Here is a 20,989-nt window from a genome sequence, read left to right as displayed (position 1 = left end):
CTACTCTTTCAAAACCCCTAAAGTTCAAAACGTTATACTTCACTGTAATATTACATACTTCCTATATAGAATCTGGTAGGTGAACCAGTGGCAAAAATGGACCACGGTTGCCTCATCATCACCCCTCATCCTCCTGAAAGCCTCCTTGAGAAAGGGAGATGCAAGGAAACACTGGTACTTCTTGAAGAGCAGTCATGGACAGAAGTGAAGGGCAAGCCATAGTCTGTCCTCTAGAGGCATTTTCTCCCCATGTTCCCCGAGTGTGGCGATGGGCCTGCGAAACCCCTTCTTGTCACTTGATGTTCAGTCATAACCGGTTAAAGCTTAAAAAAAAGCCTCTCTTTCTCCCTGAGTCCAGAATACATTGCTTATGATCTCCTGGGCATTGGAGGAAGAAAACCCAGGCCTCTGAATTTTTAAAAAGATTGTTAAAGCAGAAAGGGACCACAGAGACCATTCAGTCACTGGATCATTTAACAATGAAGGAAGGTTAAGAGTCCTGCCCTGTGACATCATAAAAGCTGCTTGTAGTAGAAACACTCAGCAACCAGGTCACTGGCTCGTTGCTCAAGGCTCTTTGCCATTGAATCTTAAATAGCACTTGTCTGTTAATAATTTGGAACGTATGTTTAAAATTCATTGTCCTATATAGTAAATATGTCTGTACCATTTTCTAGGTAAACCATGCAGTATTTATGGCTATAATACAAGCAGACTTCTTATTTTGATGTGTTTCTTTTTTAAGCTATTAGGAGAAATATCCCAGAAAGTGAGATGAATGATAGCTAAGCCTCAGGCTTCTATTTCTTGAATTATCTGCCATATTAATTAGGTTGCTGGCTGCAGCCATTGGAAAATGATGTCTTTATGCATGGACTCTATTGCTAAATTTAAGTCTCCAGCTAATGTTAGTTTTACTTTCTGGGAGTTTGTAAGAACTTCTGTGATATTGAAGAAAACCGGGATCCAGTCACATGACTGCACATTCTTTTCTTTCTGTTTATGTAATATAATATGTAGTACAGTTTTTAATATGGGGTTATCATTTATCTTTATGGCTAAGGATTTGATTTTTTTAATTTTTTTTTATTTCCCCAATATTATTATTTTTTGTTTCTACTGTACAGCATGGCAACCCAGTTACACATACATGTATACATTCTTTTTTCTCACATTATCATGCTCCATCACAAGTGACCAGACATAGTTCCCAGTGCTACACAGAAGGATCTCATTGCTGATCCATTGCAAAGGCAATAGTCTGCATCTATTAACCCCAAGCTCCCAATCCATCCCACTCCCTCCTCCTCCCCTTCAGCAACCACAAGTCTCTTCTCCAAGACCATGAGTTTCTTTTCTGTGGAAAGGTTCATTTGTGCCATATATTAGATTCCAGACATAAGTGATATCATGTATTTATCTTTCTCTTTCTGACTTACTTCACTCAGTAAATTTTAATTTGTATTTTGACTAGGAATGTATTTTAAACATAGTTTTTTTTTTTTGTTTTTTGTTTTGTCTTTTTGCTATTTCTTTGGGCCACTCCTGCGGCATATGGAGGTTCCCAGGCTAGGGGTCGAATCGGAGCTGTAGCCACTGGCCTACGCCAGAGCCACAGCAACGTGGGATCCGAGCCGCGTCTGTGACCTACACCACAGCTCACGGCAACGCCGGATCGTTAACCCACTGAGCAAGGGCAGGGACCGAACCCGCAACCTCATGGTTCCTGGTCGGATTTGTTAACCACTGCGCCACGACGGGAACTCCTAAACATAGTTTTTATTGTGGAATAGAAGTATGTTATTTCCAAATACATGTGCACATAGGATATTGGATATAAACTCTATCTTTTAAACAACTTCTCTTTGTTATTTCCCTGTTGACTGTACATTCTTGGTTTTACTTGGCAGTCATAAGCCTAAACTTTCATGTGTATAAAAGAGAATATTCCCTCAACAAGTGTTATTTAAGGACCAACTGTGTATGAGTTTACATGCCAGTGGAGATAAGTAGTAGGCAATACAGCTAAGGATGCTGTGTCATGGTGGAAGGTCATGTGGAAATAAGAAAAAGCAGGAGCAGGGTCACAGGAATCTTCAGTGTATATCTGTGATGAATGTGGGGAAAGCAGGATACAGTCTCTAAATATGTATACACACATCCATTCTCTTTCAGATTCTTTGATATAGGTTATCACAGAATATTGAGTGGAGTCCCCTGTGCTATACAGCAGGTCCCCAATAATATCCATTCCATATAAAACAGTGTGCTCGTGCCAATCCCAGACTCCCAACATGAATGTTGTCATATGTGTTGGATAAATATAATCCTTTCATTCATCTAAATTTGATCATATATACCTGTTGAAAACTGCCTGAAGTGTCAACATTTTTTAATCACGAATGCAGAATACTGTCCTCCATGTTTTAATGCCAAGCAATGTATTTATTTAGTAAGCAGAGACTAATGATTATCCAACTTAGATTTTCCAATAATTTGAGAAAAACATTAGGCTAATGAGTTTATATAGCAGCTTTAAGGGAAATAATGCCAATTCTATGCCACATACAATCCACCAATGGAGTGTTTTTTTTTTACATTATGTTTTGCTTTTTTAAAAATAGAAAAAACCAAACAATAGATAAGTTTAAGTGACTACTACGTATTGAAAAAAAAGCAGAACTATAACATTTCTGCTGCAACTTTCTTCAGAGTCTTTCCATCATACCTCAGTAGTGACCAATCCTGGCCAAACACAGAAATTACTGCTTTTCTTTACACTGTGAAATATGCTTCTATGATTTCCTTGAGTTAAGCTTCATCTTTTGTTTCTATTGCTGTGACTCTCATTTATTTTTCCAATATAATTTGACTGGACAACAACAATATATTGAAGGTGAAGTTGATTTATCCTTCCTGTACATAGGTAACTAAAACAAGGAAAAAAAACAGAGATAAAAAATAAGTCCTAGGAATTACTTATTCTATGTTTGCTGTGTTCATGGTAAAAATTGTATGAAATCCTGGATGTGTAAAGATATATAAATTCTAGTTCCTAATCTCAGAAGCTGATTGTCAGCTCACATGCCAACTGCAGCTATACCCAAGTGTAGAGAAGTGTAGAGTATGTACTAGAGATTATAAAAATTTATGTTTTACTTAATCTGTCTGCCTTTCCAGTTTTTCATGGAGATGCTTCTGTTACTATTGCAGCAATTCTTAGTTTAACTTCACAGCCACTCGAGGTGACTGGCAGGAACTGAAAATGAGCTTTGTGTGTATTCATAAAATTCTGGGGATTAGTAACATGAAATAAAAAGGTTTATGTGAAGTGCATGTTTTCATACATACGCTGAGCTCTCTTAAAGATGTGCCCTGTGGTGAGCAGAATACAAAAACAGCTGAAAGGCATCTTCTGCTATAACATGTTCACAGACTGCTTTGTAGTCCTCTTATCTCTCTCAAAACCTTTATTTTTTAACTGTCCCTATGGAGGAGTCATATGGGATGTGATCAAAGAAGCAAAGGACATGAAATAAATGCAGTATGGAACAAATTAGTCGCGAGTGAAAATCGCTTAATTGAGACAGTGCATCTATATTTTCTATCACACTGCTGATTCAGATTATAATAGAAGCAGTGAAATGGCAGCTCCTGCTTGGATCAAACAAAATCAACATTTCCTCTCCAACATTTAAAAAGATTTACTAGAGATTTTGAACTTAGACTTTCCTGGCCTTTAGGGGTCAGAGCAAATAGTATTAACTCCTCTGATGAGAGAGTGAGGTGGACAGAGAGAGAAAAGAAAAGAAAAATATTGTTTTGTTGATTTAAAAAATACGTTTTAGCTTTTTAACATCTCTGGTACTTGAGAAAAGATAGTGCTTGCAGACATGACATTTCTACTTTGAAATGCTGCCATTTTGCTTATTTCCAAATATACATTAAACAATTCAGATGCTTTTAACAGTAATTCAAGACTATAGAAGAGATTTTTTTCCTCCTAACAAATTATAACTGTTTGTGGCTAATTGTGAAAAAAAAAAAAAAAAACTGATTGTGAGACCAATTGTGAGAAAATATACTCGTTTTGAAAAGTCTGCTAATATTCGTGGTATAACATCTTAATGTGATTATGAGGAGATGATTTGCTTTGTTCTCTATTCCATATGTACTTTGATGTAAGAAACTGTATTTTAGAATATTCCTATCATTTTGATGTTTCAGGTTATGACTTTACATTTTGCTTAATACCAAATTTTTGTGTACTGTAGGAACTATAAAATAGAAAATTTTAACATCTACCTTTCTGAAAAAAAGTATTTTAAAATTTAGAATAAATGTATAAATTATAAAATATGAGATTGCACTAAAAACATATTATTATATTTTGGAGTTCCTACTGTGGCACAGTGGGATAAGGATCAGACATTGCTGAAGCTGTAGTGTAGGTCACATCTGTGGCTTGGATTCAATCTGTGGCCCTAGGAACTTCCATATGCCATGGGTGTGACCAAAAAAATATCATATAGTTTAAAGGTGGAGCAATGTATTTTTTATTTTTTAACCAATTTAAACAAAATTGTGTAAATGTTATTCTTTTCTCAAGATTAGGTTTAAAAATTCCCTTATTATTTTGTTATTTTTAAAGTAATAGTATAATGAAGCATAGATCAAGGTAATATATGTTACTGAACTAAATTATGTGTAAAGTAATAATTCAGATGCTTCCCTTGAAAGCCTGATAAATCCATTGTAAGAATGAACTTATTGCATGTAATCACCAATTTAATTTTTAAAAAATCCACAGAATATCTGGCATAATAGCAATAAGCAAGCTATTGCTGTTATCGCTGTTATTATTTTGATTCTAAAAATATTTCTCAGTGACCATAGAGATAAAAAGCATCTTAAGGTACTTGATCCTGAATCCAAACTGCTATACCTAATTAGCGTATGATACTGTATAAAGAGTATCTTGGAGTTCCCGTTGTGGCGCAGTGGTTAACGAATCTGACTAGGAGCCATGAGGTTGCGGGTTCGGTCCCTGCCCTTGCTCAGTGGGTTAACGATCCGGCGTTGCCCTGAGCTGTGGTGTAGGTTGCAGACGCGGCTCGGATCCTGCGTTGCTGTGGCGCTGTGGCTCTGGCGTAGGCCGGTGGCTACAGCTCCGATTCGACCCCTAGCCTGGGAACCTCCATATGCTGCGGGAGCAGCCCAAGAAATAGCAACAACAACAACAACAACAACAAAAGACAAAAAAAAAAAAAAAAAAAAAAGAGTATCTTAATCCCAGCTTTTTCTTCTACAAAATTAAAATAATATATTATAGGAAGGCTTGTTAATTAATTAACTCCCCAGCAAACCTGCATAAACTCTTTACCAGTTACTTCAAAAGAAAAATAAGCTGATTTTTTTAAAAAAAGATATGGTCCAAAAAAAAAAAAAAAAAAGAACAGGAAAAATAATGTTGTAACCAAATATTCAAATATTTGTTCCCAAAGTTTCTCTTTCTTGGTTCCAAAGTAGGAAATTTTAATGATTCTGACAATTGTCTATAGGATAGACATGGTGAAAAGTTTGAGGCTAATAACCTCTTTTTGACCTGCCCCAGTTGGTTGTTGGGACAAATGTTCCAATTAATTCATTTGTTCAACAAGTATGAATTGAGTATCTCCCCTGTGCCAGATACTGTTTAGGAATTAGGCATACAAAATGAACAAAACACAGAAATTTTTGACCTTATAGTTTTTTCATTTTGGAGAAGAGAGTCAATGAACAAAGTCAATGAGTTAGATAAAAATATATCAGATGTTTATGAGTGTTGTGGAGAAAAACAAAGCTATCCTTGGGATAGAATTTTCAGTTTTAAACTGGATGACCTTGTGGCAGATTGAAGACAGGCTGCAAATTCTTTACCACCCTGCCTGTCCAGGCTTGGAGTCAATTTCCCAACACCCAGGAATCTGGGCTGCCTGTGCTGACTTTGACAGCAGGATGTAGACCCTTTCTGGACTCAGCAATTAAGAAGACTGGAAATGCTTACTTACTTGCTCTTGGAGTGCCTGCTTTGATCAAAGCCATCCACTACAGCTCACCGTGCTGTGCGACAACTTAAATAGCCACTGGGAGAAGCCACTGGGAGTGAATATTCCTTGGAAGCCTTTCGCTGTTGCAGGCATGCCAGCTGAGATGCTTCACCACACCTGCAAGTGGAGGAACCTTCTTGGACAACCAGCCCAACCAAGCTTTCAGATGACTCCAGACCCCATTCATCTTTTGGCTGAAATAGAATGACTGCAAGTGAAAACTGTTCATGCAAATATGAGAAATTATATATTTTTTTCTTTTTACAGCCACACTGGCAGCATATGAAAGTTCCTGGGCTAGGGGATCAAATCAGAGCTGCAGCTGCTAGCCTAAGCCACAGCCACAGTAAAGCCAGATCCAAGCCAAGTCTGTGACCTACACTGCAGCTTATGGCAATGCCAGATCCAATGCCAGAGGGAGGCCAGGGATCAAACCTGCTTCCTTGTGGATACTGTGTCGGGTTCTTAACCAGCTGAGCCACATGGGAACTCCAATTTTTGTTTTAAGCTTATACATCTTTGGGATGGCTTATTAGGCAGCAACAGATAATCCAACAAAGGAACAAATGGCATTCTGAACATAGGCCTAAATGTTGTGAGGATGCAGCCATACTGATATTGATGTTCATTTGTTCATTCATTACAGAAGATGAGGGTTTTCACTGGATCTCTGAACATCATCTGAGCAAGCCAGATGTGTTCTGCAAGAACCTCACAGGTGTCTGGCACTCAGAGCAGTTTTGAGGCTCCACTTTTTTTCTTCCAGGGATTGTTCTTACTGCAGTTCAGAAACCTGTCTCTGCCTGACTGTTCCCTCACCCTCAGGGCTTATTTATCACAGTCAGAAGAGTGTTGTTCTAATCATTACGGAAACAATTAACTTTCTGCCTTTGGGAAATTAGTCTAATTAATCAAAACATTCTGGCTAAGTCAAGTTGACCAGTACAGAATGTTATGTAATTAGTGAAATATATATATATATTTTTAAATTCTGAGTTGTAAATATTAATATAACATTTTCCATAGTAAAAACACATTTTAAAAAGAAAAATGTCATTATTCTTCTGGAAAATCCACAATACACAGACTTTCCCATACTTTTCAATACCAGCCCTCAATAATCATCTGAGAAATCGCATATCTGTTATTATAGCCTCATCATAGGGTTACTGTGGAAACCACACCCATCTATACATGAAATGTCTTGGCACTGTTTCTGATGCATTGAAACTGTTCAACAAATTCTTATTGGTGTCATTTAGTTATAAACTGCATCCTCTGTTCAATTTTGTTCAAACTTCTTAGAGTAAATCCTTTTTAATCCCTGGATTACATAAATATCTGGTTTATCAACTAATTTTAAACTGTTAGACATTTAATATGATTTTATATAATACTGCATGGTTTCCATATGCCGTTACATCTGTACATCAGAATCAGCTGACGTACTTGATCAAAACCACAAAGTTTTCAACAGAGAGGATCCTAGGATCTATTTTTGACAAAAACCCTGGTGATTTTAGTACCCAACCGCAAACTTAGGAGGGTATAAAAATAATATCTCCAAACTCTTGCATATTCTTTTCCTTTTCCAAGATGTTCTTTTTAAAATTAGGAACTGATTGTTTAAGCACAGGATTGTAGTAATAACTAAAATATTTAGCATTAAAAGCCTGTTATTTGAGTTTTTCTTGACAATGCTACTTTGTCCCTAACTATTCAGATGTTTGCCTTAACTCTGTATTTTGTTCCCTAGACATGTTTTTAAATAAAATGTTAATAAAATGTCGCTAGTATTGGTGATCATTTGAGCTACATTCTAGGATGTTTTAAAACTGTAGATGGGCATGTCATCAATCAAAGGGTTAGTATTAGAAATTATGTTTGCTATAAACTGTACAGTGTAAAGAGTTATTTAAAAGCACAGTTTTGAACTATTATCTTACTGCTCATTTTTCTAGCATGCTATATTTTACACCAAGGGCATTTTTCTCCCATTCTTTGAATAATTTTGAAATTTAAGTGCATAGCCACTCTTTCTGGTTTGTTGATGTATACGGTGATGCTTGCCGTCCTGACAGCACAACATCACAGCAATACTGTATATTCAGATAGAGTACTTTTGGAAAAATTTTTGAGCAAGTGCTGGAAATTTCTAATTTTATTTTCCACCAGTATGTAGGCTTATTTCTCACTACTGTGAGGTAGAGATCATATTTTTTGTCCCTCCTGTAGACTCAGCATGTAGAACTAGTAGGTGCTTAAAAAAAATTCATTGTATATTGATTTAGTTATCCCATGCATGTGCTGCTAGCCAAGGCATCAAACAAAGGAAGGAGCATGTGAAATAAACTTAGTACCGTCAAGTCTTAATTTAATGGTGACCATTTCTATCCAAAGGAACTGATTCATTGTATAATAGGATAAGAGAACACAGACTGACTTCATGCCACTAACATTTCCACAGACGCTTATGATTCTAAGGCCAAATTGAATTGTTACAAGTTTTCAGGAAGGCCCTCTGCAAAATCATCCGCTTGCATTTTAGCAGATAATGTCCCATTTCCTTTGTCTGATGACGGCTTTGTTGAAGACATTATCTAGGACCCCAGTCACTTTAACTGGAAGAGCCACACACCCAACCCCAGGCCTCTAGTCTTGGCCTGGGCGTGGCTGGAGAGAGCAGTACGTATGGGGGTGGGGGGTGGGGTGTAAGGACTGCAAAAAAGAAACCAGTCCATAAAGAAAAATCCTATCCATCTGGACATGCATGCTTGTGGATTCTAGGGGATAGTTTTATAGAACTTGATAACTTGCTAATCTTCATTTTCTCTGCTTTCTTGATGGACGTCATTATATTTGGATGTGGAAGTTAGATTTCCTCATCTGATTTTCTAAATTGCTTATCTCTTCTCTCCAAGTCCATCTTCATCCTTTTGTTCTACTTTGACATAGATTTCGTAGATTTCCTGTTCTTTGTCTTTTAGCCCTTCCATTAAATTTTAAACTTCTGCTATCATATTTTTATTGAATGAGACCTTTTAACTCTTTTTTGCTGTTACCTATTTTTAGCACCTACTCTTATTTCAAGAATACAATGTGTTTTATTCTATCCTAGAGGTATATAGGAATATATATGGGGGAAGAGAGGGCACCCATTTGAACTCTCATCATCTGCCTGCTTTCTCTCATTTCTGGAGCTCTTTTTGTGTTTATTTATTTTTATTTCCCTCTTTCAAGTTGGAAGTGTTCCTCAAATACCTGGTGATCTTTTGTTGTCCCTTTGTAATTAAGAGTGAACTCCCAGCAGTTTGGCAGACTAAATAACATGCAAAACTTTACTTTTGTAAAACAAAATGTGGAATTAACATATGTGTGTCTCAAATACACACATTTAAAATGTAGATATAATTAAAATATATTTACTTACATATGCATACATTGAGAGAGCAAGCAGAATCCTCAGAAGCCAAGAGTGGAGTAAAAGAGAAGTTCAGAAGATAAGCAAGGTAGCTTTGGAGCTAAAAACAGGCTGTAGGATCACTTGGATGTTCCAAGGCCCCTTGGCTTTACATGTGGTGTCCTGGGAGCAGAGATTAGGAAACAGACAGAATCAACTTGATACACACAGTACAAAACCCAAGGCTCTGAAAGGGAAGCTGAACCAGGAAAATAAAATGAAATAATAATTTTTTAAAAAACCCCATAGAATAGCAATAATGATAAGATTTCTGTCTAGAACAGAAAAAAAATTACCTGTTCTTTACCTTGGATGGGTTGACTGGGGAAACTGTCTCCTCAGAATCTTATAACCTCAAGCCATCTCTCCTTTGAGTTTGTGACTTTAATTTCTGCTAGAGTCTCAAAAACTCAAGTCTAAATTTTAATGTAAAATAAATTACCATAAATTCCAAAAGATTGCTATCTTATAGACCATTTTTTCCAATGGCAATGCAATTGATAAAAACACAAAACACATCGAAAAATAGAAAAACCTCATAAATTTGGAAATTAAAGAAAATCAAAGAAAACAGGTATATAAATAATGTTTCAGAAGCAAATCACAATAGGCGTTAGAAACTTTTTACAACTGAACAATACAGAAAAAATTACAAATTAAAACTTGTGAAATTCGCTCAACCAAAATTAGAAGGGAAATTGATCTCCTTAAATGTTTATATTAGAAAAGAAGAAAGAATGAAACTTAATGAACTCAGCGTTCATTTCAAGACAAATGGGTAGCAAAAGCATCCATTTGCTATCCATTATATATAGCAAAATACACCAACAGAAAGTTAAAGCAAAATAAATAATTTAAGAACAGAAACTAAGAAAACATAATGTTAAACATGCAAAATAAGTTCTTCAACAAGAATAATAATATTGAAAAGCCATTGGCATTACTATTACCACTGCCATTAGGGCTATTGGCTAAGTGTTTATGTTCCCTCTCTTTCACAAACATGGTAAAATTGCGCTTTCTGTCTGTGTGATTGAGGGGGAAGCATGTGACTTTCTGGCCATTAGACAGGAAATAGAAATAGCACATATCACTGCAGCATGAGTTTTTATCAGAGTGAGACTTTGCTGATATTTTTAATCCTAACATGATGACTGGCAGTGTTTAAAACAGTGTTCCCTTCATCAGCCTGAGTTTCAGAATGGCCAGAGAGCCCCACTACTAACCTTGGCTGGAAATATTATCGCCTGATTAAAAAATAAAATGTGATGTTTTAAGTCTTTTTGATTTTTTTTTTTTTTGTAGCAAATATAGAGCATAAAACATGTTATTCTGACTTGTACACTTTAAGAAGAGAGAAACAGAGAAAGAAGAAGGGACAGAGGGGTGGGGGGCAGAGAGGAAGAGAGGGAAGAAAATGAAATCATCAAGGACAAGGAAAGGAAATACATGCAGATGGTGAATAAGTTAAAAATAATAAAAAAGTTAAACTTCATCCTAAGTTTTAAATCTTGCACTGTTTTCAGATGCCTACAAAAGTGAACTTAGCAAAAGACTTCAGAAGAAATAGAAAACTTGATTCGTTCTACAGTCATTGGCAAATTAGATCAGGAGTTAAACTTCTTCCCACAAAGTACACAGCTGGTCTGGGTGGTTTTACAGGCTGGTTCTACCAAATGTTTATTGTGCTGCTAAACATAATATGAACAACCCCAAGGTGTCAAAAAAGGAGGCTACCTTACACGTCTAATGTAAACTTGATTCCAAAACAAGAAAGCAAAAGCGAGATGTCAGTCACATTCATTAATGTGGACATCCCTGTCTTCACAGGACATTTTTAATCTCATCATCTCATCTTTTGTTCTTTTGTTTCAACCTCAGTCTATTTACCACCACTGACTTCTTAGGTTTTCCTCGGATACTCTAGACATACACCTGCCTCAGGACATTAGCATGTCCTTTTCCTCTGTTTGTGAACCCTTTGCTCCCAGCTAGCCTCATGCATGGCCCCTTTACCTCCTTCGTCTCAATTATTCTTTTTAAAAAATGTCATTCCCTGAATTATTCCCATTTCCCTCCCCTCTTCCATGTTTTGCTTTTCTTTGCACTTTTCACATTCTCACATATACTACTTCTGTATCTTGTTTATTGTCTGTTTCTCATCTCTAGAATGAGAATAGAGATTTTTGTTTATTTGACTTACTTCCACAGCTCCAGCAATTAGCTATGTGCCTGGCACCTGGTGAGAGCCCAGTAAGTATTTGTGAAGTGAATTCATACATACAAAAGTATTGAACAAAATGTTAGCATGACAAATTCACCAATGTATTAAAAAATACAGGATGACTCAGTTGGATTTTTCTCAGGAATGCAAGTTTAGTTTAAAATTGAAAAAACTATTGAAATAGCAGATTTAAAAAAAAAAAAAACATGAAATTATTTCAACAGATGGGGAAAAGCCTATTACAAAATTCAAAATTGAAGAGACCTTCTTTAACCAATAAACCAACAGGGAGCATCACACTTAATAGTAAAACAACAGAGTAAAGTCAAGAGAAAGATCAGTAAAAAGGTATACATAATGAATAGCAAGAGATAAAGCTCAAATTTTTCACAGATGGGATGATTATCAACACAAACTCAAAATAGTTCACAGAATCAAAAGAATTTAGAGAGTCGAAAAAATAATTTTGCAAAATTTCTAGATATAAAATCAACGTAAAAATACCAATTAGAATCCTAATAAGGTAAATTGTGGAATCAGACAAGCTATTTTTAAAATGTACATGTTAATGTAATAGGGCAGTGAAAAGCATGAAACAGGTAAGGAAGCTGAGCAAGTTGGGGGAATTTTCTTCACCACCAAGGCAAACTCCATGGCCTGGGAATAGAACAACAGACAACATACCGATGGACAGAATAGATGGCCCACAAACAGACTCAGACCTCTGTGGATACTTAGAACAGAAGTGATACTGTGAGTCGATAGAAGAAAAATCAGTTCCTTGATCAGTGGTACTGGGGAAAGTTTATCAGTGAATAAATTGTCTGTCTCTCGTCAATCTCTTTTCCAGGATCCATCCTTGTATTGGCCTCTCTTCTCAGTTGTCTGTCTCTCTTGCTCTTTTTCTTGATGAATTAGGGTCTTTTCCCTTTATTTATTTTGGTTCACTTTGTGGAGTGAGCAAAGGCAAAGGCTTGTGTTTACTTCACAACATTTAAATGAAACCACATTAATCATATATCTCATTTTTTAAAAAAAAGATTTAGGCTATCTTAAGAGCTTCCATTTTCTTTGAAAATTTTGGACAAATGCTACTATTTCAGAGTGTGTTGAAAAGAAAATCTCTTAATTCCTTTTGTTTTCGTGGGAAAGTAAAAGCATAGTGTTCATTCATTCGAGAGCATGCAAGTGGGAACTAGATATGAGAAATGCTTTTTTGCAGGTCTGTAGAATATAAATTTGGGGTTTGATATTTCAACCAACAGCTCTCTTTGAGAATCAAAAGCCTTACTCTCATCATATCTAATGTTGAAAATGTTTCCTGTGTGAAGGAATCTTTATTGTTTTTAATAGAGTTTTCTCAAGAAAGGTATTTTCTCCATTGCCAGCCTTCCACTGACTTATGCTTTCACTGATATTCATTTAATAGCCGGATTTCTCATTTGAGGTGAAGAAAAAACCTGGTGATGGGTGGCAGCAGAATCCTCAGCCTTAAAAGATGATTGTTGGGAGTGTATTCTGGGCCCAGGAGCACGGTTACTATGGTGACTGTGCGGCTCTGCCAAGGCTGTTTCTCACTGTGGGAGGAAAGAAGGTCCCCTGCCAGCAGCTACGTGGGATTCTGGCAGCTGGAGAAAATTCTGCAACGGCACACTGCTTCCCCAGATGGGAGCTCTGAGAGGCTTCTTTAAAATCCAGTAGGCAATTCAGTGCAAGAGTGGGGGCAATTAGGATCCAGCCATTACCAGGGCAAAGTGGGCTTGATGAGATACTACAAGTTTCTTGCTTTGAGTAAAAGTCCTACAGAGGCTCAGGACAGAAATAGAAAGATTCTAGGCTGACCTGGCCATCATGGAGGTATAGAGGAATTTGTACTTATCCATAGGGGTGCTATAATTCTGAGAGATTTCAGTGACAGCATTTAAATAGAAAGTTAAAGAAACATTTCTATTTAACTTAGAGATCTTAAACTCATTCGGAAATGCCTTATACTCAAATATTTCAGTTTGGGTTTACGCCAAATTGAAATTTATCTCATTTTTTTTTTCTAAATTTAAAAGTCAATCCTCTGGAGTTCCCGTCGTGGCTCAGTGGTTAACGAATCCGACTAGGAACCATGAGGTTGCGGGTTCAATCCCTGGCCTCACTCAGTGGGTTAAGGATCCGGCGTTGCCCTGAGCTATGGTGTAGGTTGCAGACGCGGCTCAGATCCCAAGTTGCTGTGGCTCTGGTGTAGGCTGGCGGCTACAGCTCCAATTCAACCCCTAGCCTGGGAAACTCCATATTCCGCAGGAGCGGCCCAAGAAATGGCAAAAAGACCGAAAAAAAAAAAAAAGTCAATCCTCAGTTAAAGCTTTATTTAGTGTGACAGACTATGACACGAATAGCATCCCCTCCCATGAGAATATATAGTCTAGGTAACTAGGCTTGCTTACCTGGAGGCTAGATTGGTCCATCTAAATCATAATGGAGAATATGTGAAATAAATAGAGACTGACTTGAATTAGTAACAGAATTAATTGGAAGTCTTCTATGGCAGTTTGGTGACCATCAGTGGGCTTACCACTTCATTTGCTTCTAAGCCATTCTCATTCTGATGTTGTCTCTACTCTGTTAAAAGCTTTAGGTGTAGGGTCCAGCAAAAGTAATTCCTATCTATGAATTTGGTGTTTGGACTCTTTTCTGTATATTTGGCTTCCACTCCTATGGGGTTTCATTGAAATACTGTAATCTGGTTTTGACACCTCAAGGTCTGCAGTAGAAATCCCATACACTTAGATGCTTCAAGAATAATGATATCACTTATGTGTGGAACCTAAAATATGGCAAAATGATCCTATCTACAAAACAAAAACAAGTCATGGACATGGAGAGCAGACTTGTGTTTGCCAGGGGGGAGGGGGAGAGGGGGAGAAGGAAGGAATGCGATGGACTGGGAGTTTGGGGTTGGTAGATGCAAACTATCACATTTAGAATGGATGGATAAACAAGATGTGTGTATAACACAGGGAACTATATCCAATCTCTTGGGATAGAACGTGATGCAAGTTAATATGAGAAAAAGAATGTGTATATATGTATGACTGGGTCACTTTTCTGTACAGCAGAAATTGAAGGAACATTGTAAATCCGCTATACTTTATTTTTTTTTTATTTTCCCACTGTACAGCTATACTTTAATTTTAAAAAAATTTAAAGAAAAAAATAATAGGAAGAGAAATCAAAAGGAATGGAATCTGGGATAATGGGCTATTTGGGTCACTTGTCAGAATTAGGTCTAAATCTTCTTTGGATTGATACCAAATTTTATTTTTTTTATTTGCAAATGATCTGTAAGATGCAAATTTTACAACATGAGACAGAGACCAGTCCAAAGATTTTTCTGCTACCTTGTTCATCTCTACTCAAAACTCTGTTCAATGACATTCAGATACTATACACACTGGTCTCGTCCATCTGCCAGTGAAATTTCTTCCTATCACATGACGTGTCAAGCTGTTCTAACCTTTTCTCCTTCCCCACATTGTGTGTGTGTGTGTGTGTGTGTGTGTGATATTGTGTGTGTGTGTGTGTGTGTGTGTGTATTGGGGGAGGAGTGTTCAGAGAATGATTCTATCTGTAAAATCAAGAGCTATGCAGTGGGGAGGTGTTCAGGCTTCTTTTTTTAACCTCTCCTGGGACAGGCGAGATGATCCTTAATTCTCTTAGGAAGCCTAGTTCAGTGATCAGTATTAGAGCAGCAGACTAGCCCACCCTCTGCATATAAAGGTACTTCATGCAGCAACTTGGCAATCACCACATGTTTCAGATGTTGCTGTAAACATCTACGCATCATAAATAAAATGAACACACATCTTCTTATGATTTAATTGGGTGCAATAAATAACAGTCCATTTTCCAATATCATTTGTTATGTGTTGAAGAAAGGAAAAGTCAATTATGTGGAGAGTTTTTTAGAAGGTTCAGTATTACAAAAGGGAATCCGATCAAGAATTTTCAAAGGGGAGGAGTTCCCATCATGGCGCAGTGGTTAAGGAATCTGACTAGGAACCATGAGGTTGCAGGTTTGACCCCTGCCCTTGCTCAGTATGTTGACGATCCGGCGTTGCTGTGAGCTGTGGTGTAGGTTGCAGATGCGGCTCAGATCCTGCGTTGCTGTGGCTCTGGTGTAGGCTGGCAATACAGCTCCAATTCGACCCCTAGCCTGGGAACCTCCATATGCCACAGGAGCGGCCCCAAAAATGGCAAAAAGATAAAAAAAAAAAAAGAATTTTCAAAGGGGAAAAAGTAGGAGCAAATCTATGGGATAGACTATGTATGGGGAAGCAGCAGTGAGAGATGAAGGTGGATGAGGTGACTCGATTACGTTAGGGGTCCCTTTCGGCTTGTCAGCCCTCTAACCTAAAAGTTCCTTTCTCATCAGTGGCTGGCAAATAGTGTGTCATCGGTATTTCTTATTGCAAAACATATAAACCTAAGCATTTCTAGTTAACCCCTTAGAAGAAGATATCTAACAGTTGGCTAGGAAATTCTAATATTTACTTATTTTGAATATTAACAACCAGGGTTATCTGATGTCTCAGACTACTTTAAAGCCATCTTTTGAAAATAAAAGACTAAAGTGATGAAATTTCCAAAAGCAAAAGTAATGATGGTGGTCCAACAATTTTTGGAAATCATATATATACAATATAGTTAATACTAGTAATAGTTAAAATTATATCCAATAATGGTAGACATAACATTTACTGTGTAGTTACTCTATGTTATGCACCATTTTCTGTGTCAACTCATATAATTCTCACAAGAACCATTTGAGGGAAATTTTTACTGTCACCCTTTTTCAAATGATGAATTCTAAAGAAAAAACTTGCCAGAAAACACACCATGGTGGAGTTAGGATTCTAACCGGTCCAGGTCTCTCTTTTCTATGTTGCCAATGTCTTTTTCATTTTTTATTTACCATGCACCACAACAAGAGATAGATTGCACATTATGGGTCACTACGAAAATAACAAGCATTAAATAAACATCTGCACTAAATAAACATCTGATTCTAGAACAATTTGCCTTTCTACCTGCACACAAATATTCTCTTTCACTTTTAAAAATTTCTGGTCAATGTTCACTGAGCTGGGTTCACACACAACTAACAGTTCTTGACTCACTGTTTAAAAGATATAGGCATGGGGCGTTCAAAAGAATACATGTCATGGAAATAAAAACTTAAAAACTTGGAAAATTTGAGAGCAGAAGCTTCAAGATAAAATGAAATTCATCTATATATAGAGAGAAGATTAGTTATTATAGGAAAGCTATGTGGAGAAGAAAGGGCTTCTGTTGGTTTGGGGGTAAAAAAGGCAGCCATCAGCAGAAGCAAGTGTTCTCTTGTCTGTGGAGAATGGGGTTACAATTAAACAACTTGATTTTTTATACCTTACAGGACACCCAGGATTTGTACATGGTTGACCTGATATCCTCTATAAATGCAGCTATACTTTCTATAATGCATAAGTTTGGAAAAAAGATTGCCAAAAATATTCATGTCTAACTTTCTTTCTGTTGGTCTTTTGCAGGGTGTTTTGAGTGCTGTATTAAATGCCTGGGAGGCATCCCCTACGCCTCTCTGATTGCCACCATCCTGCTCTATGCTGGCGTTGCCCTGTTCTGCGGCTGTGGTCATGAAGCACTTTCTGGAACTGTCACCATCCTGCAAACCTATTTCGAAATGGCCAGAACTGCTGGAGATACGCTGGACGTTTTTACCATGTAGGTCATTCTGGTATTGCTTCTTCTTTTGAGAATGTATGTGCACATTGCCATGTGTTGCATAAATAGGGAGGTAGAGTTAAGCGAGATAGTGTTATGCAGAAGACAAAAGTATTTTTAGGGTATATGCATGAGTCAAAAGAACATTGACCTTTACCATGAGGACAAGAAGATATCTAGCAGGAGAACAGAGGTCGACTTAATCTGGATTTAACTTGTATTTTAATTTGACAGTAAAGTTTTATCCAAAATTCAGTTACCATTATGTAGAATACTTGCATTTCTCTTGCTCTTCTACTTTGAGCAGAGGCTGTTCTACTAGAATACAACAAAATATAGAAACAGAGCCACGTGTAAGTATATACACTCGGCTGTTGATTTTAGAAAAACCACCCAAACACTATGGCTGCTCCCAACTTTTCGAACATTTCAACTTAGCCATGAATGTGATATCATCCTTCTTTCCCTGCCTCCTAGAAATGACGTGAAACCAAGTGAACATTCTGGAAGGTTCTTATTCACTTCTGTAGAAGGATAAAACATAAATATTGAGCACCCTTTTACAAGCACTAGTTATGCTTAAAATATACATTTTACCTATAAGATGAGGTAAAATGAGATCACTAAATTATGGTGATATGGATATTTTTAAAAACCATAACTCAAAGATAGTCTGAGGTAGCAAAGAGTTTGCATTCAAGTTTCAATCCCTTATTGCCTAATTTTTCAGGGGGCAAAAGTTTAAGGTTGAATTACAGAAGAATTTTTTCCAAATAAATTCCCAATTCAGGTTAAGGATGCAGTGGGTTTTTTTGCCCATGAAAAGAAAATAAATTATTTATTCACTTTACTTTATAATCCCAGCTGATTGTAAGCTTTCCATGGCTTTAACCCCTACAACTTCTTACGTTTCTTTCATGCTTCTTGATATCATGTGATTATAATATTTTTCACATTGCATTACTTTGTCATTCTCAGTGAATTCAAACCTTCTGAATATATCTGTATTCTTTCTGGAATAAGAGGCTTTTAGAGTTACAAATCGTAGTGGTTATATAGCTAGTTAGGAGGACTAGGATGACTTTGCTCTCTACTCCTACCACTCCACCGAAAAGAGGTTAATCACATTTCTTATTTCACACAGGGCAGTTCCTTCTGACCTGATGTAATCATAACCTAAGACCCTAATCTGAGACAACATTTGGTCAACCTCAGCAGTGTTCTAGGTAGAAGCCAGCTTTCTCCAACTCCAATATCAGAAGATAGAGCGTATTGCCAAATTTTTTAAATAATCCATCAGCTAGGGGCAGATTCTCTTGAACACAGTATTGCTCATAAATTATATTTGCTATGTCATTCATTAATGTTGCTGAGTTCCATGGAAAAGAAGAGTGAAGAGAGGCAAACATTTGTATCAAATGACAGAGCAAGAATTTCCCACTTGAGGGGTAGGGGGATCATGTCTCCTTGGACATAGTGATGACAAAACTTTTAGGAAAGGGAAGGTTGAAATAATTCGCATTTATCTAAAATATGCTGGCACTTGAAATTTGAGAGATTGGTCATAAAATAAGAAATATAACAAAGTTGAAGTTCCCATCATGGCTCAGTGGTTAGCGAACCTGACTAGCATCCATGAGGATGTGGGTTTGAACCCTGACCTCGCTCAGAGGGTTAAGGATCTGATGTCGCCATGAGCTGTGGTGTAGGTCACGGACACAGCTTAGATCCCGCCTTGCCGTGGCTGTGGCATTGGCTGGCAGCTGTAGCTCTGATTCAACCCCTTGCCTGGGAACCTCCATATGCCATTGGTGTGGCCCTGAAAGACAGAAAAAAAAAAAAAAGAAATATAACAAAGTGAGTGTGTGATCATGGGCCCCCACCCCCCACCTGCCACACACACAGTGAGGAAGAGGAGGTGAGAGTTAATTTTCCACTCAGATAAGAAGTTATATTCTTTAAACGTAGTCCATAACTCTGAAACATCAATTTAGAGTTTCATCAGTGTCACTGACAAAAGGAAATGAATAATTAATAGCATATTTTAAAAGTCATGGGACCCTCTCATCTTGAGGAGGTGGGTCTGAGGCTTGATCTCTGGTCACATTGCTTAGCTGCCTTGTGAAAGTTTAAAAGCCAGGCAAACAAAGACACAAAAGAATTACATCACTTCTATTTCCCAAAGTAACTTTTACAAAGTAGTTGTGAAAATGTAACAGTATCCATTAAATTGAAATTTTTTAAATCTATAATAGACAGTTTACATTAAACCAGGTATATAGCATGAATTGATCTTTGAGATCCATCATTTGGAAAATAATTAAACTATCTGAAACTGCTTTGGATTATTCCGGGTTAGTTTGCAAAGAGTCTGAAGTAAATGATGGCATGGATATATTTTAATGTGATAATACTGACATTTTCTTTTTAGTTTTATCTCTGCCTACACTGGACAAAATATGTTTTCACTGTGCATTATTTTAAGCTACCACAGATGTCCTTAAAATCTACAGATCTACTATATTTAGTCTACATCCAAATTGCTAACTTTAGTTTTCATAGAATATAAGTTTGTAAGAAATCATAAGCCTAATAACTGGCATAATATAATTATATAAATCTATCAGATATGGATTGTCAAGATGTTTATTTGACATTTAGACAACAATTTTTAATTATCATAGCCCTCGCCTAAAGCTCTGAAAGGTAGTATGTGTGGCGTTTCAGCAGAGAACTCAGAGATCCTGTGCTTCATTTGGTACTTTTACCTTTGGTCTCTAATATTGGACTTCATGTGAAATCAACAATGCATATTTGGAATGGGAGAATACCATTTCAATTGGAGTAAAAGCAAGTGCTCAAATTATCTCTCTTTTCACATTTCAGATAACTAAAAATTCCTTATACTAGACCCTGTGGAGCTTCCAGATGAATTAAGACTCTCTCCATGTTGGCAAACAGTTTACAGAAACACAGAGAGAACATGAGTACCAAAAACTGCTGGGTATGTTTAGTACCAGCCGGTACAAAGTCACCCAGAGGGTGAGAGGAGGTAGAGTTTGCTCTGTGTGATGCTGCCTTACAGGGACATTGGAGGACTAGCTATGGTGAGAGGCAAACAGAAGAAGTAAAATAAGGCCTCATAACACAGAAATGAGTGAGAAATGTGTTTGCAGACAATACTGCTTGAATTCCCTAGGTAATGAGTTCTTTGATATTTAACACACACATAAAATGAGTCCCTGTTTGCCTAAAACAAAACCAGACAGTAAGCTCATATAAAATAGATATATTGAGGAATTCCCTCGTGGTTCAGTGAGTTAAGGCTCCAGCATTGCCACTGCTGTGGCTCTAGTTAGAGCTGTCTCTCGGCTTCAGTCTCTGGCTCAGGAACTTCCACATGCCACAAGTGCAGCCAAAAAAAAAAAAAAAAAAAAGGGAGAGAGA

At 37.1% G+C, this 20,989-nt stretch overlaps 1 protein-coding gene across 3 annotated transcripts in view; it reads left to right on the top strand.

Moving 5' to 3' along the window:
* GPM6A (glycoprotein M6A) overlaps positions 1-20,989 on the top strand; it is a 296,634-nt gene that overhangs the window by 232,371 nt on the left and 43,274 nt on the right. For all 3 annotated transcript variants that reach the window (XM_021075300.1, XM_021075301.1, XM_021075299.1), the window contains exon 2: positions 17,350-17,542. In XM_021075300.1, coding sequence (XP_020930959.1) covers positions 17,350-17,542 — 193 coding nt within the window. The remainder of the gene's footprint in view (positions 1-17,349; positions 17,543-20,989) is intronic.

Source organism: Sus scrofa, chromosome 15 (genome assembly GCF_000003025.6).
Source record: "Sus scrofa isolate TJ Tabasco breed Duroc chromosome 15, Sscrofa11.1, whole genome shotgun sequence".
Taxonomy (NCBI): Eukaryota; Metazoa; Chordata; class Mammalia; order Artiodactyla; family Suidae; genus Sus; species Sus scrofa.
Note: the sequence above shows the minus strand (reverse complement) of the source record. Positions and strands in the feature narration are given on the sequence as shown.